Genomic DNA, 26,575 nt, shown 5'->3' with positions numbered 1-26,575 from the left:
CACTAAAATTCCAATCATTAAAATAATTTCGGATCTTGGTTTTTCGCAAATCAATTTGTGCTTAAAATTCCTACCACTTTATATCTCATTAACATGGATTAACTGATTCATATGATTCTCAACCTTTTTTTTTTTCCTTCTGGGTGGTAAAATTGATTGCTTGCGTTGAACAAGTGTTCCCCGAAGGAATTTAACACTAGAACGGGGATTAAGTGCATTTAATTTCTAAAACCACAAGGGAGTTTCCAATAATTGGTAGAAGGGAATGTTTTTGAAATTATCGCTAAACATTATATATGCAAATACATATTTCTATCATGGTTGATTATCCTTGCGATGGCAAGATTCTCAATTTAAAAGGTTAATTTAGCAACTGGATACTCATAGGTCAAAATGTAGGACTGTATGCGTGGATTATGATAAGTGCTTATAAAAGTTCAATTAATTTTCACAATGAAAATTCGAAGCCATGAATTGTTCTTTTATGCAAATATTTTTCTTGCATTGATAATGTATATATTAATGATTTTTTATGCATAACGTATGTGAAGGACCTTTTTTTTTTTTTTTTTGATCTTTATATGAAGGATTTAGAATTTATATTTGACTAAGTAATTGCTTTCTCCACCAAAAAATAATTTTGTTGCAGGCTTGACATATACTAGTAGAATAATGTAGAGTCTAGTCTTCTCTGCTGCTTCCATGCTAGAAATTCGAGTTTGCTATGTATGTTTGTTTTTGTTTCAGAGACTGAAATTTCCGAATTTTTACGGTTGAATTTTGTTTGTTTTTGTTTGAGAGAGTGTCTGGTGATGCTGAATAGTAACTATTCTTCAAGCTTAGTAAGAATGTGAATAAGTATTATTTGGCACATGTTGCATTTGGCACCTACAACGAACTCTTCTATAAATGGTCCGTCATTCGGCAGCCAAAATCACCACTGCAAAACCCCTAAAACAACTAAAAAATATATTCAACATGGCTGCTAGTTTACGACCCCTCTTCTTAGCAATAATACCCCTGCTGATGATTTCATCCTTGATCAGCTCCTCAGAAGGCGCAATTGGGTTCTACTGGGGCCAAAATCCTCATGCTGGAAACCTGACCGAGATATGCCTCAATGGTACTGGTATCTATGAATACGTGGCTATCGCCTTCTTAAATTTCGAGGGTAGCAAAACAGTCTTGAGCATAGATGACCATTGCAATCCGAGCATCCCGGATAAGTGCGCCTCCCTAGGTCCTATGATAGATTTCTGCAAGGGCCAAGGCATCAAAGTATTTCTTTCCCTTGGTGGGAGGCCTGATCTTTCTCCTGATGATGCTCAGAAAGTTGCAGATGATATCTGGAACAAGTTTTTGAATAATAGTGCAGGCCATGGTCCTCTCAATGCTACTGTAGATGGAATAGACTTCCGTATCCAAAGCGAATCAAACCAGAGTCTGGATGTTCTCGCCCAGGCACTCTCGGCTTATAGCACACCTGACAGAAAGGTGTACTTATCTGCAGCACCACTTTGTCAAATTCCTGACTATTATCTTGACACTGCTATCAAAACTGGCGTCTTTGACTACGTGTGGGTGCAATTTTTCGGTGATCCTTCATGTGAATACAGTCCAGAAAGTCCGTCTCCCCTCATCAGAAGTTGGATTGCATGGTCTTGCTATCTAGACAAATATAATACTACATTATTCCTGGGATTAACAGGAGATTCTGACGATGACGGTTACATCCCATGTGTACCGCTAGTCAGTGAGATTCTTCTCTTTGTGGAGTGGTTTCCCAAATATGGAGGGATCATGATGCTTCAGGGCAAATACTATTGCCTTCTTTTAAATCATTCCAGTGAAAAAATCAGGTCTTATGTTAATTCTGATGTTATGGCCTATGGTAGAAAGTCCATGAATAAGTTCCAAGCCATCTAATCATGAATAAGTTCCTCTCGTTACCTGCTGAGAGATGAAATGTAATCCTGGTTGTTTGCCAGATATGTATAACTATGGGTTATGAATTCCCAAATTAAATAAAATGTTGGAGGATAAATATATATTGTGCTTTGCGTTATCTCTTGCATGAACAGGTACTGAGAGATTGGACAACTCACAAACTACAGTATTAAATATTGTTTCGCGGCATCTTTTAGATTAGTTTCAAGAAATCGGAGCTTTTTAATTTTCTTATTAGACGAATTTTTCGATGGATTAAAGGTAATTTGACGACGATCCTTGCTTTTTCAAAACAAAGCACCCAATTAGTCCTCTAACTTTTTTTTTTCAAATCACCTTTTGTCATTTAACTTCAATTTGAGACATTGTGATCCTTTGACTTTTGTTTTTGGATCAACTTGCTCGTCGGTCTTTTACCGACCATCTTAAAAGGGGCAAAGTGGTTAAGTTATATTTCTAATCACTGTACCAAGTCTTAAAATGACCCTCCTCTTTCCTGCAAATCTCAACAGTGTTTGGAGTCATGTTCAAGCACAGAATTATACTAACATTCCAAGACACAGCTTCCAATAATTTAGAGTTATTAGTTTCAATTCTAGCATCAAAAACTGAGTTGCACAAGCATTTCATGAATTGCTGAAAACTAATTCATTTTGAATTCAACTTTTTTTTATATATTTATACATAATTCTTTTATTTATTTATGTGTTTATTTTGCTTTTATTCATAATTGTTTGGGGTGGGTTAAACTGAAAACTAAAGTATGAAATTTGAATATTGAAATTCTAAGTGTTCAACCTTAACTTACTCAGTTTTTAAAGTTATATGTGTTTGATAATGAATTGAACTTTGAAAATGGAGTAAAGATATTCTTTTCCATAAGGCCTAAAAAAATCCTATCAATATGCAGTATATAGTTTAATACAATTATACTTTAATTTTACATTGAATTAGTTTTCAAAAGCTTGCATGTGTGAGAGGGAAAGTATGTGTTTATATGTGAAAATATATGTTTGAGAGATAGAAATGTGTTAGAGAAGGTATTATGTATTTGTGAGAAACAAGGACGGAGAAAGAGATTGTGTCTTGAAACTGTGCACGAGGAGGCCTTGAAAAGAAGCTTGTGGGAAAAATTCTTAACTAATCTGGTGCCAAATGCAAATGCACCTCAAATTAGGAGTGTGCATGACAAGTGCTGGGCCTGTGCAATAATAAAAACCTGCTCAACTAAAGTTAATTTTTGCAAATAGTGGTAAGCAGGGTCGAATCTACAGGGATTGGGAGTGACTGTTTCTTTTCAAATCCACAGTAATAAAGGAGGTGTTTTTGTGCAAAAGATGACAATCAAAGAAATTCAAATAAAATCTAAGAAACTATTAAAAATTAAATAACAAGTTACTAAAATCAAATGAATGATAACTAAGGCTCTAGGCAAGAAATAACTTTAGCAATGGTGCATCTAATTGATCATCGAAGCAAAGGCAATTCCAATTATTTATCAATAAATAGGTTATAACTACCAAATAAGTGATGGCAGTCAACTCCTCCTGACTGTGTCGGTGATTAAGGTACGCTCGTTAATCACTACTCTAATTAGGAAATAATCCTAGGTACGCCCGTAAGATTTAATTTTCCAATTGCCTTACGTATTAGAGGAGCCCTATTCTAACCAAATAACATACTACCAGGGTTATTTTAGATTAGCCTGCGTATCCCCCATTAGTGACACAAACCCAATTATGTCAGTTGTCACTAATTCAAGGCAATTAAATAATTACGGATTTAATGCCCTAATTGACAATAGATTATCAAGTTAACTAATTATCCGGATCCAAGACAACCAGTTAATTAAATAATCATAAGTACTGCAATCGAGGAATATGCGAATACCAATAAATAAAAGGAAAAGATAAAATTTAATCAATCTCACAATTTTTAGGCGAACCAGAGCCTCCGTTGTCCCTTGACTAGAGTGGAAAAATTAGTTCATATCTGATAAACAAAACCCACAGGAAATTGAAGCAAGAGCTGCGGCCATCAATTGGAAAATGGGTGAATTCAATTCGCCCTATTCAATAAGGAAAGCAAGCTACAGGAGGCAATTGATTGTTTTTGCTTCCTCTGGCATACGGAGGAAAAGATACTACTAAAGCTAGAAGGGAAGTCAAGTCCCCAGCTACGCAAAAAGACGAAAGACTAAATAAGAACAAGAAGATAGTCCTAATCCTTTGCAATTTCTGGTTTTTATCTCCTGCTCTAGATGTGCGGCGGCTCCCCAGGGAAAGGAACCAACCCCTCTTCGATTCAGCCAATGCCCAAAAGAAAGGGTCAAAATTTTTTTCTTTTCCAAAATTGCCCCTGGGACAAGCGTTGCTACTTGCACTCCTTTTCTGTCAAATTGGTACTTGTTATCATATTTTTATTCTACTCCATGAAATAAATGCCAAATACTAAAAGTGAGTAAAATCCAGCAATTAATCCACATCAAGTTAGGTAATAGGGAAAATTAATAATAAAAAAATAATAAAACTGCACCCTATCATTTGCCCCCACACCTAAACCGTGCTTGTTCTCAAACATGAGAACAGCAAACAAACACTAATATTTGACAATGGCTATTGCTCTATCTACCATATTGCCAAGATACCAAGAAAAACATATATCAAGCATCAGTGATCAAAATCCGAGAAGCATCACTCCGGTTAATTTCTAAACCACAAATTCCTCTAATTTCAGGTTAACTAATCTAAGAAAAAGGAATGGTCGCTCAACATTACCAGCAAATGGTCCAGTTATTAACCAAAATCTCAACATTAAATTCACAAATCGGCAAGCTAACTTTTTCACACACTAACACAACCTTCACCTTTTTGTCACACTTTTCTATTTTTTTTTCTTTTTTTCCCTTTTTTTTTAAATAGGAACAAAAGACTTAGTCTCTAGCCATCGGAGTCTTTTAACACGAACTCCGACATTTGTCAGATGAAAGAACCCGATTACTCATCTCCTATCGCCACGTGACCACGTACTCATAGCAATTACTATTTTTTGACGTGAGAATCGACACTTTTGATGAAGATCCCCGGTTACTCGGTAGTAAAGACTAGCGGAGTACAGTCAACTCTTATTCACAGCTAAATAACACAAAAACTCAATATAACACAAAGAAAACAAAAGAAAATTTGCATCAGCTAGCCTCATTTTCAAAAATGGAGAACTAAGGTTAATAACCGGACCAATTCACATGAAAATACCAACAATCATTCCCTATGCCTAGGAAAGCTAACCCAGAATTATAAAAGTCACACAGTCTTTGATATTCATCCAAGAGGTATTCTTAGACTCAACCACGTCCACTTGATACACTTTCGTTACTAAAATTTGGCAAAAGTAGAAATAGAGGCAACAATCCAATATCAAACCTTGGCATGCACATACGAGCTAATCACTAAAAAGAAAGAAAGAAAATGAATGAAAGGTAGACAAATAACAAACTAAAAATAAAGAAAAAAAATCTAAAAACTCAAAACTAAAGACACTAGCACCATAACTGCTCCCCCCACACCTAAATCCTACATTGTCCTCAATGGAGGAAATAAAGCAATTTAAAGCGGAGAGGACAACGAAACTTCCCTCTCAAGTGGCTAAGGGGTAGCCAGGAACGGTAGAGGGAAACCGATGTGATGGAAGTACGCGGCCAAGTTCTGAGACATCATAACTCAATTCAACCAGCAAATGCAAAACTCTATCCACCCAAAATCTCAACAAATGGCTCCAGTTGGCCAGTTAATGCCTTAACTCAGAATCAGTAATTTCAACAATGACAGCTTAGATATTTGACAATAATAACTCAGCCAACCAAATAGAGGTACCCAATTGAGGTCCAATTATCCCACCAATACCACTGGTGTAGCAAACAACGGAAAAGAAATCACACACGACCAATACCAAGTCACTGATAAACCAAAATAACAACTAACACTACCAACAATTGAGGACCGAGTTACAAATACCTCCATGGGTCATCGAGGGAAGAAGCAGGAATGGAGGAGAGGGAGAGAGTGGCGCGCGAAGTAGCCGCGCGATGGGCTGCCGCGGCTGTTGGCAGCTGCGGCCGCGGGAGAGAAAGAGAGAGAGATGCGCAAGGGAGCTGCGGTGCTTGCCCGAGTTAGAGGAACGGCGGCGAGGTGGTGGCCAGGAGGCGGCCCGTGCTTGCGTGGCGAGATGGATGAGCGATCGAGGCTGAGATCGCGCGCTTGGTGGCCAGCCTTGGGCTACGGGCGGCCGATGAGGAGGTGGCGGCGATGGAAGGGCTTCGGGTGACACAGAGGAGAACAGGGGAGAAGAAAGAAAGAAGAAAGAAAGAAAAACATAGAAAAGAAAGAAAGAGAAAGAAAGAAAGAAAAGAGAAAAGAGAAAAAAAAGAAAAACAAAATAGTTTGGTTTTTCAAATTTTTTGTGCGGTCGGTTTTTTTTTATTAAATAAAAATTTGTACTTTGGAAATCTAAGCTATGGTGAATCAAAATTTTAAAAAAAATTTTAATTAATTTTTATTTTATTTTATTTTTTTGCAAATTTTATTTTCGAAATTCAAAATTAGAGATTAACAGAAAATCAATAACCGTTCTTGAGTTTTTTTGAATATTTACCTTTCCCGCGAATGTGATGTGGGCACGTGACAAAGGCACGGAATGAGGAGCTCTCTAGCTGGCTTGACGCGGGCACGTCATGAGGGCAAGAACCCTTCTGACCATGAGCTCTCCCTACGACTTGACGCAGGCGCGTCAAGTCAGAGAAATACCTACAAATCATCAAAAATGAACATTGAAGCCAGAAATCAGTCAAATTCAAGGAAAACATATTTAAACTAACAAACAAAACCGAACAAACAACTAAAAGAAATTGGGTTGCCTCCCAATGAGCGCCTTTCTTTAATGTCTTTGGCTAGACATTGTCATGTTTGTTCAGGGAGGATAAAATCTTATGACTCGTTTCAATGCTTCATCCTCTATATAGTCCTGATAGCCCTTGTAAATAGAATAATCATTGAGCACACGAGCTACAGTCCTCCATGGACTAGTAAATGGCGCTAAATAAGTCAGCAATAATCTGGATTCTTCACTCACTCCTCCATCACGCGCATTTATTGGTTCAAGATATTTTGCCATTGCCACTCTTAACTTATTTCTGTCATGAAATTCAAAATTTTCTGGTATAATAAAGTCAATCTCATTAACAGGAATTGAAGAATAAGAGTCAGGAGAATATTGATTAAGGAATGGAGAAGATGTCACCGCATTTGGAGGTTGTTCATTGGATTCATTCACTTGGACGAGTTGATGTTGGGGTCTCATTTCTTGCACTTCAAATTCCTTTTTAATTGCATCTTTAGATCCATATTCTTGAGACTCTTGTAGCTCCATGTCACTTGTCAGGATAATTGCACTCTCATTTTCTTCAAGGTCGATGTTGGTCTATGAGGGCAATTTTTCACTCATGTGAAAAGATAATTGCGTTATCTTGGATGTCAATAGATGCACTTGATCCGCCATCCCGGATGTCACTAGTTGCACTTGATCCGCCATCGCTTGTATCTCCTAATGAAATCGATATGTATTAGCAGCTAGTAGTTCAATCATTTCTTCAAGAGACATACCTGACATGGACGATGGCTGTTGAAACTCTTGCTGTTGAAAACCCATTGGCCTGGTCGCATAATTAAAATTGAAATAATTCCACCATCCTTGATCATACCCGTTTGAATAAGAGTCATACCACGTTTGATATTGAGGTGAAAAATCTCCAAAAGTATCGATTGGAACACTTAGGCCATCTTGAAATGCGAGGTATGTCGGTTGAATGATCTGAAGCAAAATAACTTCCACAATTTGCAACAGCCAATTGATCATTAGAAATAACATGAGTCTCATAACCCCTTCTAAAAATAAAATCCAGTCTATCACCAAAATACAGAATGTTAGTAGCCATAAACTATATATAAAAAAAAATAAGAGAAAAAAGAAAAAAGAAAAAAAAGAAAGAAAACAAGATGAACTCAAAAATAAACAAATTAATTAGGCACCAGTCCCCAACAACGGCGCCAAAAATTGACAGGTGTCGGGCCTGTACAATAATAAAAACCTGCTCAACTAAAATTAATTTTTGCAAATAGTGGTAAGCAGGGTCGAATCCACAGGGATTGGGAGTAACTGTTTCTTTTCAAATCCACAGTAATAAAGGGGGTGTTTTTGTGCAGAAGATGACAATCAAAAAAATTCAAATAAAATATAAGAAACTATTAAAAATTAAATAACAAGTTACTAAAATCAAATGAATGATAACTAAGGCTCCAGTCAAGAAATAACTTCAGCAATGGTGCACCTAATTGATCATCGAAGCAAAGGCAATTCCAATTATTTATCAATAAATAGGTTACAACTACCAAACAAGCGATGGCAGTCAACCCCTCCTTACTGTGTCGGTGATTAAGGTACGCCCGTTAATCACAGCTCTAATTAGGAAATAATCCTAGGTACGCCCGTAAGATTTAATTTTCCAATTGCCTTACATATTAGAGGAGCCCTATTCTAACCAAATAACACACTACCATGGTTATTTTAGATTAGCCAGCGTATTCCCCTGACACAAATCCAATCATGTCAGTTGTCACTAATTCAAGGCAATTAAACAATTACGGATTTAATGTCCTAATTGACAATAGATTATCAAGTTAATTAATTATCCGGATCCAAGACAACCAGTAAATTAAATAATCATAAGTACTGCAATCGAGAAATATGCGAATACCAATAAATAAAAGGAAAAGATAAAATTTAATCGATCTCACAATTTTTAGGCGAACCAGAGCCTCCGTTGTCCCTTGACTAGAGTGGGAAAATTATTTCATATTTGATGAACAAAATCCACAGGAAATTGAAGCAAGAGCTGCGGCCATCAATTGGAAATCAAAATAATAATTTTTATATTTTTTATATATATAATATAACATTTATATAATAATAATAATTTTAATATTCATGAATTCGGTGAAATCGGAATTTACCGAATTCCGAATTGAATTTGGAATGAATTCGATTTCGGAGTTAGTGAATTCGAAATCGAAATCAGTCGAAAATTCCGATACCAAAATTCCAAAAAATTTCGATTTCAAAGTTCCGAATTAACGATTTTGATTTCGATTCCGATTCACACCCCTACCTCAAATCTTAGGGTTTATTTTTTAGATTTCCTCAAATTTTATCAAACCAAATATTCTTTTTTTTTTGTAATAGAAACCTTTTCTCTCTACAAAAAGGAGAAATACAAACCAATTTATTCATTACAGAAACCAATTTATTCGTTACAGAAACCAATTTATTCATTATAGTTCAAATTCAGATGATTAACAGTATTGTTTTATTAGTGGTAGTGCAAAATGGTATCTTGAATGGTAAAGCTCCCCTATTGTTCAAATATCACTTGCTTTTAACAAAATTGGCTAATGCAAGTACAGAAGAATGGGTCTGTGCTGTCGGAAATATGACGATTCAAAGGGTAAAGACATTTATTTGCTTATCCATCGTCATAGTTATCCATCGTCGATGCTGACATACACACGCTAATAATTAAATCGAGTCTTTTGTTCAAACCCAAGCTCTGGCCGGCCAAGTTAAGGCTTAGCTCCCAAACTTTTCAAGCAAATGCAAGCCAAGGTTTTTCAAAACAAATCACCCAAATAGTCTTCTAATTTTTTCTTTTGAACCACTTTTTGTCATTTAACTTCAATTTGAGACATTGTCGTCCTTTAACTTTACTTTTAGATCAACTTGGTCACCCAACTTTTACCAACCATCTTAAGAAGAGCAAAGTGGTCAAGTTATATTTTTGACCACTGTAACAAGTCTTAAAATTGATCTTAAAAGAAAATGAATGCCCAGAAATTTGCAAAACAAACAAATCAGGGACCAAAAAATGCTTAGGAAAAAGCTTTAAAAAAAAAAATCCACTTGGGTTTTTCATCAAGAGTGTATAATTTTAAAGGCATGGGTTTTCATGCAATAAAACTTATCTAACTAATGCCCACTTGTTTTGGACCGTTATGTGGTAAAAATAATGTTATCACCTCTATAATAATTCTAGGGTCAGTTAGAATTTAAATATTGGAAGATAATTGGGCCAAGTTTTAAGTTTTGGTTTTGGTGATAATATGACAATTTACCAATATTGACATAATGACCCTTGAGCTTGCTATTTAATTTGCTATTTTGAGTGCAATTGCTCAATAAAATTCTTGACACTCAGTTGTGGGGTGTCTTACTTAAGGCAGTCGTTCATTCTGCTGCTTGCTTTGTAGGAAAAGTTTTGAGCACCAAAGACAGGTTGTGTTCATGAGGCTTGGCTATTAATCCTATGTGTGAGCTGTGTGCTTTAATGCCACTGAAACTTTTATCTCATTTGTTATTTGCATGCCCGTATTATGGATTTGTACAGGATTGGGACAGGAAGCTTAAGTGGATGATTAAACATTATTGTTTCCAACAAAATTTTGTTTGTCAAGTGCAGAGGACAGCTTTTTGCAGCAACTATCTACCAACCATGGTGCAGTAGGAAGAAGTTAGTTTTTATAAAATTGCTATATCCCCCTGAGCGTATGTATTGTTCATTTGACACTTAAAAGACATCCGTGGTATTGTACTAGGACGGAAGCACATAGCTAGGACCCAGAAAAATTTACAGCTATATGTTGTGTGATCCGGTCCTTGGAGAATCAGGTTCGTACCAAACAGAGTAAAGATCTATCTTGAACAAGTTATGAAATAACAACTACCTTGTTAGATCTAAAGAGAACCGTCTCAAGAAACCTAGGGGATTAGCTATTGGCTTGAAAAAATAAAATGATGTGATCATCTTACCTTAAACACCACAAGTATCCAAACTAAATACTTGATAGAGTTTAAGATAAAACTTAAGTTCCGTCAAGAAATTCCGTAAAAGGAGACAACTCACTCGAAATTTTTATTACTTTCCAACAATAAAGAGGAAGAAATTTTAAACCTTAATCCTCAATCCAACTCAAAAGGTAATTGCTGACTTCCAAGTTGGACCAAGGGGACTTAAACTCTCATCACTCAACCCTTATTGGACCGATGTGAGAGAAAGGGGAGAGGAAAACATTCAAACTAACGCTAGCTATTACCTAGGGGTGGGCACGGGTCGGGTACCCGCCCCTAACATGATTTGGCTGACCGAATCCTAATATATCGGATCAGCCATTTTGTGACCCTAAACCGCTCCTAATATCTTCCGGTACCCGCTACTCGGGTATCCGAAAAAAAAGGTGGGTCATAGGGTACCCGCCCTAAAAAAATATATTTTTCAATAAAAAAAATTGCTTTGCACTTAATATCAACATGTTTTTCAATTAAAAAAACATGTTTCCAATTAATATTGATAAAGATATTAAACAAAGTCCATACATCACCATTCTCACATATTTCATCCAACAATTAAAACGATCTCATAAATCTAGTACATATTAGAATTATAATATCTAATAGACAAAACGAAATTTCATGTTAATTTTGAGTACATTATCATTTTTATACATTCCATCCTTCTGTAACACAACAAAGACAAGGATAATAAGTATTTGGCAAATTTCCCAACTTCCTTAAGGATGTTATGGTATAAGACTGCATCCCAAATGAGTCGACTGTGGAATCAAATGCGGAAAAGAATTGAACAGAGCTAATTATTTTTGGAGAAAATATAACCAAAATAAGCTTAAAAAATCTTTCCCAATTTCCTTACATCTTTGGAATAGACCTTATGGTATTAAAGGTGATGAAAAAGAAAAATAAATTTCTTGCACTAAAATAAAATAGACAAATTTAAGAGACATAATTACAATAAAATAAATCAAATAAATAAATGACACGAACGTTTTAATTATCTAGCTAACAGAAAATTGGAACTCCAAACACAAATCTTTTGATTGAATTGATGAAAAATTTGCAGGAAAGATCGATAGAGGTAGAATAAAAATGAAAATTATCAAAGGGATGAACAATTTTTATGATAGAGTTTCACAAATTTTTCTTCATTTTGTTCATTTGATTCAGGTTTCACCGAGAATATTTGCTTTCTTCAAACAATATGAGCAGAGGGGGATCATATGATATTAGAATATGAAACTGTGAGCCACTTTACTTACATTTAGGATTACAAATTATAAAATTATAAAATGATCCCTAATTTTTTAAGATTTATATAATATACCCCGCGGGCCGAGTACCCACGGGTTTTTATTTTTCTGATCCGTATCCGTATTCGTTTTTTGTGGGTACCCAACCCTCATCTACCACATTAAGAAAAATCGGATCGGATATCCTATTTTTTCAGATCGGGTTCGTTGGGTTTTCAGGCCAACGGGTTTTTTTGCCCACCCTTACTATTACCACTCTCCATGACTCTTGTTTCTTTCCAACAATAGAGAGGAAGAAATTTTAAACCTTAATCCTCAATCCAACTCAAAAGACAATTGCTGACTTCCAAGTTGGACCAAGGGGACTTAAACTCTCATCGCTCAACCCTTACTGGACCGATGTGGGAGAAAGGGAAGACGGAAAAAATGTTGCACGGGGCTATATTTATAACTTTACAAGACATAAAACCTAAACCAACTAACTCACAGCCGAATTAAAAGACTTATTGCTAGCCAATTATTACACAAGGAAATAACTAACAAAATGACCCAATTAACTAATGGGCTTGACAATTAATTTGGATCTAACTCAACATGAGATCTTGGATCAAGTTTATTCCTATCAAATTAATTAGAAATGTTGAAAATAAACTATTAAGCTACTAACAAAAACTGGAACTACTTGAAACTTGAAATATGGCCCATATGCATCCCATATCTCGCATCATTGTGACTTAGGCATTATGGCAGATTATTGTGACAGATTAAATATACAAAAAAAAAATTGTGGTAGATTATTACTCATTTGATTCTAATTGAATAGTATTAATTTTGTTTTAGGGTTGTTATCACTTTACCCCCTTAACGTTTGGCGTCACTATCAATTTTCTCCTTAACGTTATTTTTTAGTCATTTTACCCTCAAAACTAACGATCAAACTTAAAGAAATTTATTAATTCAAGTGATAAGACATGTTTATTTTTTAAAATTATTATCACTTTACCACCATAAACTATAACCTTGTTATCAATTTACCCCCTAAAGTTATTTTTTAGGCAATTTATTCTATCATTAAACCAACTTACTAAGTTAAAAAACTTTAGAAAATAGTACTCTCTTTTTTGTATAATAAAAACAATAAAAAATAAGAGTGGCTCTTCTCATTTTTAGTATCAAGAAAAAAAAGTCAAAACATTAATCTCTTTCTTCTTGACAATCTTATTAACATTGGAAAAAATAGAAAAATATGGGAGGGAGAGAGAGAGCTCAATTCTTTGTTTTTAATACAAACAAGAAAAAAATTCAATGTTTTTATTATTTTAAAATTACTTTACTTTTCTATTTATTACCTAATTCCAATCATAATCCCAAGGATATTAACGTAATACAATAATATTATATTTTTTCTTATTTTCTTTCTTTGCAAAATCTAATTTTTTGTCTCCTTCTGTCCTATCTCCTTTTCTTTTCCAAGTATTAATAAGTCTGAAAAAATTTGAGAAAACCCTTTTATTTTTATTTTTTTGGAATCTTAGAGTGAAAAAAAGGAAGAATAATTATTCCAAATTTTTATTTTAATTATATTTTTAAAAAGGTAAATACATTTAAACATTTTTTAACATACTTTTTAGATAAAGGATAGGGTAAAATATCTAGAAGAGAGTAAAGTGATTATATCACTATAATTTAAAGGAATAAAGTAATAATAACAATGTAGTAATGCTATAAAATAAAAGAGTATTTTTGTCAAAAATTTATTAACATGCTGAGTTGAATTACTAAAAGATAACATTAAGAGGTAAATTGATAATAATGATATAGTTTAAAGGGATAAAGTGATAATAACCCTTTTGTTTTATGTGCTGTCGAGATTTTTTTTTTATTTTTATAAAAGATCATAAATTCATTAAAATCTGCACTAATGACACAAGTTAGATATCAAAGAGTAGGTTTGAAGAATAGATACTACATATCTTAAGAACAAAAGAATAAATAAAAATTACATTATGAAGCTTCAAATTTAAAAAAAATGAGATAAACTTTTTTCAGCTCCATGAACATCTGTGTATGCTTCCAACTGTCAAATCTGTTGATTAATTGTTTCAAGTCCAAATATCGTGATAAGATTTGTCGAATAGATCCAAGAAATTGCAGATCTGATAATCAAAATCTGAAAAAACTTAAATCAAGAAATTGCCATTTCTTTCTTTCATCTCTTTCTTCTTCTTCTCTAATTTTCCTAAGAGATAATTTCAGAAACCTCCCTTGAGGTCTTTGACAACATCTCCTAGCACGCTTAAACTTTAAAAAATATCACTTGCCTCCCTTATTTTCAAACTTTTGTAACATTATCAACCCCATTCAAAATATGATACTAAAAAACTCATATTTGGAATGTATAGATAATTTGAATTTTGAAATTATCCTTTTGTTATATTCTTTTAATTGTTATGACAAACTCATTTGAAATCCCTCGGTGTTTGAAAATTTATCAATTTACTTCTTTAATGGAAAATTATAAGTTTTTTGTGGGGTTGGGAGATCCTTTAAGAAAATTTATTTTATAATTTGGACGAAAGATGTTTAAAATTTACAACTTATGAATAATTTACAAAACACATAAAATTCATCCATAATACTATATAAATGAAATAACTTTTTTCTGCATCTTGAGAGCATTTCAAATTAATTTTTTTAGCCATCTCAAATAAGTTATAAATGCAATTTTAAACACTTTTCCTTTTTTTTTATTTCCAAGCCATCGATTTGGATAAAAAAAAATGAAAATGCTAAATAATATATAAAATTTCTTAAATTCACTCAAAATAGCTTACATAAAAGGAAAGATTTCTTTATATGATAACTTAATAGGCACCTAATTCGCATATCAAACAAATAAAGGTGGATCCAGCATTAACGTTTTAAAATCATAATCAACCACCTAAATTACAAAATTTTAGTGGCAGAAATCTACTCTTCTACCAAAATAATCAACCCCCTATTGTAGCAAAAAAAAAATTGAGTCCTAAAAAAGACCAAAAAAAAATGTTTTTCTAGTTTGAAAACATTTTAAATAAATTTCTTTTTTTGTATTTACGTCATCATACTTTTGTCTCTATTTTTAACTTTTGATTAATATACTTTTTATTTTGTAATAGTAAGACAACCAAAGGGTAATGTTGGAAAGAAACTATGTTCTCTTTCTTAAAATGAATAATTTAATAGTATATTTTGAATTAAAATGTTGAAAATAAGGGAGCTAAGTGAAATTTTTGAAATATTATTAGAAACCTTAAGGAAAGTTTCTGAAATTATTCCTAATCCTAAGAATCTTTTTCTTCTTCTTTGATCCCCCAAGGTTGAGCTTAAAGGAATCCAACCCAAGTGCTAGGGGGAACTTAGGAAGTTGCGTTCCACCATCTAATCAAAGTAAGTTTAGTTGTCTAATTAGTTTAATTGTGATTTAATTTGGATTGGATGTTGGGTTGAAGATGAATTGAATATTGGGTATGGTGGATTTTCGGTTGGTTTTCTTGAATCTTTTGTTAGGCTATACTTTTGAGATGTTTTTTAGTTCTTGATTTTGGTTGGAGACGGAGTGTTTGCCTAGAATGCACTTTAAGAGAGTTTTTGGCTGTTTCAAGAGATGAAAAATCTTGGTAGAAATTGAATGATTTGAATTCACTACATTAATTTTAATTATTAAGCAATAATATAATTATGGGGTACAAAATTATGTATTTGGATGACTATGGAGGCTTAGAGATGATTTAAGGTAAAAATAGAACATGGGAACTAAAACTGGAACTCACCTCTGTCTCGAATCCATCCCCTGAATCCGTCATCGGATTCTTTGCGGATACTTGGATTGGATTCGGCTTAACGCACTGTCATACTTTAATATTTGGTCATATGTTGACATAAAAAACTCAGATTTAAGTGACATTTGTTACATTGGAAACTAAACTCAACTCAACTCAAAGGCCTTTAGGTACGTAAAAAGATTTCACTCCATTTCTATACCTATAAGAATCAGTGAACCTTTAAAATTGACCCTTGTGTTGTTCTCTTCATTAATTTCTTCGTCACAGAGGAAATTTCACATTACCTTTTCCGTCCTAAATAAAAGAATTGCATACCAGTACACATGCAAATGGGAGGCTTTTTTTCCCCCCTCGTCTTCTGTGTCTTGTAAACAAGTAATATTTCTTTGTAACTAAACTTGTATTGATACAGTTCTTTTCAACATGCCAACAGGAGAGAATTTTACTATTTGTCAAACTTGCAAAGCGTAATACGCTTAGGCGCATATCTGTGGTATTCCTGCTTGATGCTGGCAATGAACAAAATGAACGTATGACTTTCATATGGGCTGGAATTAATGCATGTGGCATTTCATTCGATCCACATTTGAGCAACAAAATGCGCCATGGGATCAGACATGACTGCTCTGACTACCCTACTTCAGCAAAGCAAATGCAAGCATCGAAAAAGTATCCGAAAAGCAAAGCTAACCAGGTTCTTTTCTCCAGAAATACACCAGACAGTTCATCTACAAAGCGCCTCCAACTTTAACGTTCCCGTAGCGTGGAGTGGATGGAAGCCTCTACAACTTTTAGTGTCTGAATAAGTTTCCATAGACCAGATGACAGAGTACTATAGGCTATATAACAACCAAAGTTGTTTTTCAATGTCCCGACAATACAACTTTATTCATTCAAACTCACAAGGAAGACCGACCACACGAATATTAACTGCCGCTTTTATCATTCATTAGGAAACCTAGTTTTTTTTTTTTTTTTTTTTTTTGGATTCCCTAATTTCTCAAAAAGCAGGCAGCACATATTTTTCAGGCCAATTCACATGTTGGAACATGTAAACGGTTTCTAAACCCGAATAAAAACTGTTACATTCGGGAGATCAACAATGGGACGGAGATTGGCGGGTCCTCCCCCATCACTGGATGGAGTATATCCAATTCCCCATATCTTTCCAAGACACGCATCCTGCAGTCCTCAGCAGCCATTAGACCAGTTGAGTATGCTCCATGTACAGAACCTGGGTACTCGAAACTAGTTGCTTCCCCAGCAAAAAATAAGTTATCCACAGGGATCCTTAGCCTCTCATACAGATCATGGGATTTACCCACCATATCATAGCTGTAGGAGCCCAGTGTGTTTTCATCTGCGCCCCAATGAGAAACAAGGTACTGAATCTGCAAATTTACCAGCAAAAATGTCATTCCTAATATGAAGTTAACACCTATTGCAGAATTCATTTACGACTGTTTTCATGTATTTGCTTTGCTAGAGCTCAAATATCCACGCATGAAGGTGACAACAGCAGAAGTATTTCGAAAGAAACCCAGATGCCTAGTAAATTTCAGATGTCCCACGTCAGGTTTATCATCAAGTTCAATTACTTGTGAGAACGTTACTAAGCCACAGACAAGGAAGACAACTTAAACATCTGGAGAAATCTTGCTATGATAACCATTCAAGCTTCCCTAATAGGGGACTTTTATGCGAAATTCTCGACAATAGAATGGATACTTAGTACATCTGAGTAACTACCCTTTTTTCTTTGACATAGAGGAAAAGAAAATAATTACAAAAATGGTAAAGAATGTCACTGGAATCCTTGAAGTGCAGCTTCAAAGACTACTATAACAGCTTTCTTTTTCCACAATACTGACAAATTGTACCAGCTTGAAGGAACAGGCTGAATTATTTACAGAACCAACCAAACACAAAATGTAAATATTCAGGGCGTAAAGGAGACACTTTAAGCCCAGAACAATTATATATTGTGCCAAAATGTTCAACTCAGGTCAGAAAAAGATCATATTAACATGGCTCTCCAAACCCCCCCCCCCCCCCAAACAACAAAAAACCAAAAAAAAAAAAACCATCTCTCCCAAAGAACAAAAAAAAAGGTAAATACAAGTCATAATGCCGCGGTAATCACAGAAGCTAGACCACAGAATCAACATAAAAATAAAAGAATCTATAAGCAAGCAAAGGAACATGGGCATAAGATAAGTAATGAGTTGCAAAATTTACCGGTTCAGAAGCGTTGGGAAGGATTCTCTTCAGCTGCATGAAAGCAAAACTAGCAGCAGCCTCATCTGACATTTTCTCAATGTCGCGGGCCAATTGCCCAGCAGGCATATAAACAAGGACGGAATGGCCAGTGGCCTTATGTAGATTAAGAAAGTAACTGCACTCGTAAGAAGACTCTGCAACCACTCCCAAGAACTCTACATTTGGCCAAAACACCTTCTCAAAGTGTAAAACTATCTTGTTCTCAATACCTATTCCGAGGTCATTGATAGCTGCCTCCTTCCACTCTGGTAATCTCGGCTCAAATTTGATACGGTTCGATTTAAGAACACCAAGAGGGACAGCCACAATAGCAGCATCTGCTACGAAAGTTCTCCCATCTTCCACAGTTACCTTGACTCCATGGTAACGTCTTACAATTTTTGTAACCCTTTAGGAGAAAAAAAAAATTGACTAACTGCTTGATTATTGGGAGTAACAAGCAAGAAATTAAGGAAATATGGTATGGTAAAGTAAGAAATTATGTCAATTACCTATGACCCAAACGAATGTCAAGACCTTTGGCAAGGGTATTTATAACCGGAAGATAACCCCTGACCATAAGTCCATGTCCACCAGGAAGCAACTCCTCCTGCAAATACGAAATACAAGGTAAACAAGTCAAGGTTCAGGGTGTCATTTTACCATTGTTTAACACATAGGTAGTCATTCGCAAAAGAGATTCTGTCTTCCAAATCCTTCCCTACCCCTGAGATCCAGCAAAAGAAGAAGAAACATCCACATAAAAATACAGCTAAAGCACTAGGTGAAGAAACTAACCTGGTCCCAGAATTTAAGTGATATGGTATCAGCATCTGCAGCAAACCAGCCTTCCATTCTACACAGGTACCATTGCAATACCTTATAATCAAGCCCCTCCAACCTGTACCACTATGCATTAGAAGCTTTAATAAACTGTACCAAGAATAAAAGCATTTAAAGTACAAGGATTTCGAGTTCAACCTTAAATCTGGCCTCCTTTCGAAAACAATAGAGATTGCACGAGATATTGGCATATCTTCCCTAAAATCTTGCCTGACTAAGTCCGTCTGCACAAGACGACAGCATAAATCAACAAAAAAATATGCGCACAAGAAAAGAATGTTGGTGATATTTTGATGTGTAACAAAAACGATTTCAATTAGCCAAAAGCTATGGAAGAGAAATAGGGATGGAAGAGAAATAGGGAAAGTACATGCCTCCTTCAGAATGCTCTCAAATATCTGTCCAACCTTTGACACTAAATCCTGTGCAACTTGATTTCCATCCATATCAAAAAGCGCATAGCTGAATAAAAAAAAATCACCTTATATTGCATAGAAGATAGTCATGAAACAAGAATTGATAAATAAATTCAAAAGGCAGTAAAAAGGAAAAAGATAACAGCTTCTTCTTGTGGTTATGGTTAACCTTATTCTATTATGAGGTGTCTGTTAATTAGGGATCGAATGAAACTCATACTACCTGAACCAAGTGCAGTATTCCATCAGAGCAATGACTAAATAGGAAAGGGCAAGTGAGATTGAATCAAGTGCCAAGTATCAAAATATGCAGACCGCAAGGAGAAACTTTAGATGTCTTAGTCAAAGGCTTAAAACCAATACGTATATTGTTACGTTAAGCTTATCTAAAATGACATGTCGCAAGGAAATCCATAAAGATCAATTACTTTACAACAAAATCTCTGTTATTCTGCAACATATAATGCGTACAGAATATGCAAATTGAAAAGGAAAGGACAATAATGCAAACCTCTCCAAATCATGGTCATATAAAACTGAGTTGTCACCACTTGTTCGATAGAGAGGTAATCCTAGTCTCCCTATAACAGGTGCCAGTGGATTCTCTTTGCACACCCCATGTAACCTAGCATAAGAAAATGAAATTTTAACCGAAAAGAAAAGCAAATGATATCTGTCTAATGCATCCAAAAGATCAAGATATGAAGAGAAGATACAGTTTTTTTTTTCCTGAACAGGTTTTGGTTTTTTGTTTTTTTTTGGGGGGGGGGGGGGGGGGGGGGGGGTTCTACATACCAGGATGCACCAAGATCAACTGGAAAACCAAATGAGTAATCAGTATGAACTCGACCACCGATTCTGTCCCTAGATTCCAACACAGTGACCTACAAACACATACATTCTCTATAAGCATTATAAACAGCAATCATACCTTTAATAAAGGTATAAACATATATTGTCCTTCCAACCTGAAATGAAGCATCATAAAGAGCTCGTGCAGCTGCAATGCCTGCAAAGCCACCACCTATGACTATCACAGATGGTGATGATGCATGCCTTCTCTCCACATTCGAATAGCAAAGAGCTACACAGAAATAAAGACAGAGTAAGATAATTACTACAAGACAGGATTTGCAAACCACTCATAAGTATCTCATGCAGGTATTTTTCATCATATCGCCATAAAATTTCATAAAAGAGTCCAGATAGAGAGAGGTCACATTCAAGCCACCGAATTCACAGAGCGCAGAAAATTTTTTAACTACATTGACCATGTACACCTAAGACTCCACTCAACTTCCAAAATTAAGCACTTTGATTCCACCATCCTTCCTTGACATTTGTACCACCTATTATCTAAAGCACTACCATTTTAAATGCAGATCATTCCAGCAAGAGAAGTGCATGTTGCATTATATTCACGTCCAGTGTCTTGCTTGCATGGCTGTATAGTACATGATATAACATAGTAACAAACATGCCTAGATGTGGACATGCAACAGAAACTAACGTATGAAGAGCAGCAATGAGAATACAACATCTCTATCCCTGCAACTGTTTTAAGTACTGCATAGCTTAATAAGTGAACCGAGGACACAAGAAGTCCATACTCATGAATAGCTTATCCACTCTCCATTTGCTAAATAACTAGCAATTTCTAGACCCGGAGCTGAAATAACCTGATGCCTTGCAATAGATTTTATCATATCAGATGCACTCAAAAACCAAATTTACTTCCTCTCTATTTTTTTGTTGGGGGCCGAGGGGGGTGGTGGTGGGGTGTGTGTGTGGTTGGTTAACACTTTGTCCAATCCCATTCAACTCTAAACTCATGGACTGTTAAAAACAGATGGATCATAAAAGTACTGAATATGGTCCAGTCCCTCCTGCTCTCGCGGAATGATCTATGGTACAAAATCCACAACTAAAGGATTTTCCTTTCATCTTAATCTTGTGATTCTTACCACTCACATTCACGAAAAGAGTCGTCTTTTTTTTTACCATTTATCTTTTTGATTGGAGCAGGGTCATTTTGGGTACTTTAGTCCAATTGAGCTACTATAACTTTCTAATTACTCTACGGAAATCTCTTTGAACATTCTTTCTTTCCAATCGTCGGTAGCATGGCAAAAATCAACAAAAACACTAATAAACTTTTTTGAAAAAATCTCTTTTCTTCGTTTAACTAAAAAAAGCACACGTATACTATAGATTAAACTAGAGCTGAAAAGCCAGTAAACAGTATCCAGATTAAACTGATTATGATGTAAAACAAAAAAAAATGACACAGTTAAACAGATAAAATGAGCTTATAAGCTCAAAACTGAACCCAAAACCTTAAAAGGAACAAAAAGTTTAAAAGAAGAATCAGAAAAAGGAATTAAAAGAAAAAAAAACAGACCTTTTTGCAATTGGGGATTACTCCTCTTGTCTCTTGAGTCCATGAATAACAGATGATCCGCGATCAAATTCACAATTCGAAAGCTTACGATTTAAACTCAGTAACAACCTCAATTTAGAGAATCTTAACAATAACAGGGACAACAAGGAGATGGAATGAAGAATAAAATCATTAATGAAAAAGAGGAAAACACCGAATTGAGGAGAATAATGAAGAAAAAACACAAGAAACGAATAAACGATGGAGCGATTCGAATAAGAATTAGAATTTAATGATTGATGAAGCTTATTTCCCAAACACCTCCTCATGCGTATTCCAAACCTACCCCAATTTCAGCTCTCTCTCTCTACTAATTCCACTCCTAATCACGCCTTAACCAGCAATCGAGCAGGATAATAATCCAAATTCCAGAACTTCGGAATTCAATCGATTGCTATTTTCTCCTTTTCTTCAGTAATCGGTGATTCTAATTCTAGAGAGAGAATCTTTCTGCCTGGTAATGGAGGAATGAGCAGTCCAGAGAGAGAAAGGGAGACGCGGAGAAGACGAATGGAAATTGAAAAAACTGAAAGCTGGCAGGTGGAAAATGGATTTACAGCTCTTAATGTATTTATAGACTTTTTTATTGGGCTGGGCCACACGCATTACAGGTTGGTCCAAGGAGTTCTGATATGGTACGTCGTGGACTACTGTGGACCGGTAGTTTCGTGGTGGATGCACTTGATTGGATTCCTTTTTGTGGAGTTTTTCCTCTTTGTTTTATATTTTATATTTTTAGTTTTTAACCAGAAACTGGTTGTAAGAATTTAGCAGAAGGGGAATATTTGGTACAGCTTGTAATATTCCATTTTGTTTTCTGTTTTTGGCTAAGAAGGAAACAGAAATTTCTACCTTTTTATGAAATTTTCTTTCTTTTTCCTTATGGGAAGTATTAAGCAACTTACCTTTCTATGATTTTTTTTCCCCTTTTTCTTCCTGGGAGTTATTAATTAATTTACCTTTTTTTTGAGATTTTCTTTCTTTTGTCTTTTGGGAATTGATTAAGTTACATTTTTTATTATATTTTCCTTTCCTTTTCTTTTTGTGAATTGATGAAATTACCTTTTTTATTATCTTTTCTCTCCTTTTGTTTTTGTAATAATTTGTCATATTAACACACACAATGGCAATTATTATACCCCTTACATTTAGATTTTTTTTTCAAATTAAATACAATTTTTCAAAAAGTTAATACATAGAAACCATTAGCCAAACCGTTGATTTAACTAACAAACTTTATTTGTTTTTTCAAAACCTTCCCGACCCTCTCCACACCCTGGCCATTCCAATTGAGATTTGAATCCTTAACCCTCAACTCGACGGCAAGAAAAAATAATTTAATTGCCTAACCTTAAACAACTATCACAAAGCATATCTGTCACCAATAGTGATTTGAAAGCATTTGCAACCAACCTAACCATATTAATTGACCTTATCTTTTCACCAATTGATCTTGGACAAGGACTTACACATTCAAACCTCTTTTGCATGTGTATCAGACAAGGACATACACATACCCTTTTTCCTTTTTTTGGTTGGATGGACTTTGATATTTTATAAGAGTCACAAAACATGGTTGGACATATTGCTGTCCCCTCTATAAACATGCAGCTTTCTTTATTTTTATTTTTATTTTTTGGGTCAGAAAACATGTAACTTTCTTTTGATTGACTAGCATATTATGAGGTGGGTGTGGGTCTATTTATGTTTTCTCACACAAGTTTATCATATATAAGAGTAACTTTTAACAAATCATATATTAAACCTAAAAAGGACTAATTGTGATTCATTAGTTGCTTTCCATGCAATGCTTGACGTATGCCACAAATCCACTCACGTCAGTGTACCTAATTAGGGGTAGAACTCTATATGTGCTTTTTCAATCCAAAAATTAACATGTAAAATACTTTTTTTGAGAAAAATATAGTTTTAATATCCAAACTTTGACGTATGAGCGGTTTTAGTTCTCAAACTTTAGACAAAAGCAAATATGGTACCCAATTTTTCAACTTTTGAGCACATTTAGTACATTTAACGATTTTTTCCAAAATTGTAACTGAAAAAAGTCACGTGATTGTCACATTTCTGGCAACTATTTTATAAAATATGTCAAAAAATGTAAAGTATTCTTCTAACACTAAATACTTAGTTTAAGGACTAAATTTAACTTTTTTTTGTATTTTTTTTTATATAATAGTTGGTGAACATGTGACTATCATGTGACTCTTTTCTATTGCAATTTGAAAAAAATCCATCGAAGGTTCTAAATGTGTTTAAAAGTTCAAAGATTGGGTACCAGATTTGCTTTTGTCCAAAGTTTGGGAACTAAAATTGCTCATGTGTCAAAATTTGGATACCAAAATTGCATTTTTCTCTACTTTTTTTAAGTGAGAAGTTTCAAATTCAGAATTTTTTTTTCCTTTTTTTTTGCCTCCCAAAGCCAGTAAGTAGCAGGATTGGGTGTCGATAATTGGACGCAAATGATTATCCCCAAGCTGACTTGTGTACCCAAAAAAACTGCATGATACATTACGTGACAGTTTTCTTGTGTCTTTTATATATATATATATATATATATATATATATATATATATATATATATATATATATATATATATAAATAAAGCTTTTTGGACTAATAAATGCACAAATATATAGGTACCTTTCAGTGCCAACACAATGAATATAGTCAAAATTAAGGCAGTGGATCGAGTTAAGGAGCATCATTAGGTATTATAATTGGTTAGGGTATACATGAATTTGTGTACCTTTACAAGTTATGGATCCATTTTCGTGCTTCTTAATTTTTCACTGCCCCTAGGCAGAAGAATATTTATCTTCAACCTGTCTTTCTTCTTACTATATATGCATCTGTCTGTCTAACGGGTACACATATGACGCTCGTTAATATATATATTTCGGGTAACGGGTGTCATATTTTTGAAAATATAAAATTAATTAGAAAAAATAAATAGATATAAGACAGAGTAAGCAAGATTAAACAGAGAAAGTATATAAACACAAGAAAGGATAATAATTATTAATATATATATATGATAAATTATGTAAATATTAGGTGTGTTAACAAGTGCTTTTTAAAAAACCTCCTATATGTATATAAGAGTAACGGCTTATTCGCCTCGTGACTCAAAAGTCATGGGTTCGAGTTTCATGCGGAGCAATCATAATGTTATTAAAAAAATAATAATAAAAGAGCAATGACTTAGTCAAATAGAGAAGCTGAGGAGACAGGGTCGGCATAAAGCTTGTAATGTCAAGAGACTCGAGACTCTCTGATTGGATTGTGGAGCTTTCAGAAAAATAATACAAGAGCATTTTTGTACAGATAAATCAGCAAAGACAAAAAAAAACCGGTTAGAGTTTACTAGCATTAAATAAGTTTTTGAAAGCAGCTCCTTCCAAAACTTTGTACATGTTTAGAAGATAATTTGTCCTCCTCGATCGCCACTCGAAAATGGAAAATATATTAAAATAAAAAGAAAAAGGCACAAGATATCAAAATCATTTTTCACTCAGTAAAGAGAGATGTTTTTGAACAATTTTACTGTAGCAGAGTTTTTTAGAGTATATTTTGAGATATTTTTAGAAAATATTTTGAAATATTTAAGAATAGTAAAATTTTTAAAATATTTTTTGAAATATTTTTTAAATATTAAAAAAATTAGATTATTTTTTAGAATATCTTTTAAAGTACTTTTTAAAAAATTAATATTTGAAAAACTACTTTTTGAAAAACTAAAATATCCAAACAGATGTTTTTAGAACAATATTTAATCAGGTCAAGAAAACTATCAACTAATCCTATTTATTAACTTCTTCTGCGGTCCTTCTCTTGTTCTTTTTGTGCATATTTGTGTTTGTTGAGTAAGAAGAATATGCTTGGATTGATGCCTCAAGACGCAAAAGTTTTGAATTTTAATCCCATACGTCATTCTCCTTGTTTCTTAAATCTCATATCTTCCTTATTAAAAACTGAGTAAGATTATGCCAACATCATCTCCATGACAGTTTTTTTCCGGTTCATATAGGTTTCAAAGGTTACTTTTCGAAATTGTCTTCTTTGTCGTACGTACTAATAGCATTCAATTGTCAAAACTGAAAGAGAAAGGGTTTTAGCCACTTGACAAGTACGTTGCAATTTCAACTTTTCTAGAGGGTTTTCATTGATGACGACTAGCTTTAGCTACTCCGCGTATTTTATTTTAGGGTTATTATCACTTTATCCTCTTTAAATATATCATTATTATCAGTTTATCTCCTAATATAATTTTCTAGTCAATTCACCCCCTATAAGTAATTGAACTCAACATATTAAAAAATTTTGGACAAAAATACCCTTTTATTCTATAGCATTACTATATTATTATTATTACTTTATTCCTTTAAATTATAGTGATATAATCGCTTTAATTCTTAATATTATTTTCTAAGCATTTTATTTCATCGTTAATCTAACTAGTATGGTCAAAAAATTTTAAATATATTTACCCTTTTATATATAAAATTAAAAGTAAAAAAATTTGGAATGATTATTCTTCTTTTTTTCACTTTAAGGGATCCAAAAATATAAAAATAAAAGGATTTTCTCAAATTTCTTTGTTCATACTTATTAATACTAGG

The 26,575-nt window shown here is 34.1% G+C and overlaps 2 protein-coding genes across 3 annotated transcripts; one reads left to right on the top strand and one right to left on the bottom strand.

Moving 5' to 3' along the window:
• The first annotated feature begins 978 nt into the window (after positions 1–978).
• Positions 979–1,926, top strand: LOC113690638 (acidic endochitinase-like). Its single transcript, XM_027208631.1, has one exon. The coding sequence runs from the start codon at positions 979–981 to the stop codon at positions 1,924–1,926; it is 948 nt and encodes a 315-aa protein (XP_027064432.1).
• A 14,906-nt stretch (positions 1,927–16,832) lies between these two features.
• On the bottom strand, positions 16,833–22,476 carry LOC113690593 (polyamine oxidase 2). 2 transcript variants are annotated; one of them, XM_027208574.2, is made up of 10 exons: positions 21,896–22,476; positions 20,463–20,578; positions 20,290–20,378; positions 20,006–20,119; positions 19,453–19,540; positions 19,217–19,302; positions 19,034–19,136; positions 18,748–18,845; positions 18,215–18,644; positions 16,833–17,367 (listed from the first exon to the last, which is right to left on the bottom strand). In XM_027208574.2, the coding sequence occupies exons 1-10, from the start codon at positions 21,936–21,938 to the stop codon at positions 17,059–17,061; spliced, it is 1,476 nt and encodes a 491-aa protein (XP_027064375.1). In that variant the 5' UTR covers positions 21,939–22,476; the 3' UTR covers positions 16,833–17,058. The 2 variants fall into 2 exon arrangements, with proteins under 2 accessions (XP_027064375.1, XP_027064374.1); XM_027208573.2 differs by having other exon boundaries at positions 19,217–19,540; positions 21,896–22,246.
• Positions 22,477–26,575: the final 4,099 nt, after the last annotated feature.

The sequence above is a fragment of the Coffea arabica genome, chromosome 5c, assembly GCF_036785885.1.
Source record: "Coffea arabica cultivar ET-39 chromosome 5c, Coffea Arabica ET-39 HiFi, whole genome shotgun sequence".
NCBI lineage: Eukaryota > Viridiplantae > Streptophyta > Magnoliopsida > Gentianales > Rubiaceae > Coffea > Coffea arabica.
Note: the sequence above shows the minus strand (reverse complement) of the source record. Positions and strands in the feature narration are given on the sequence as shown.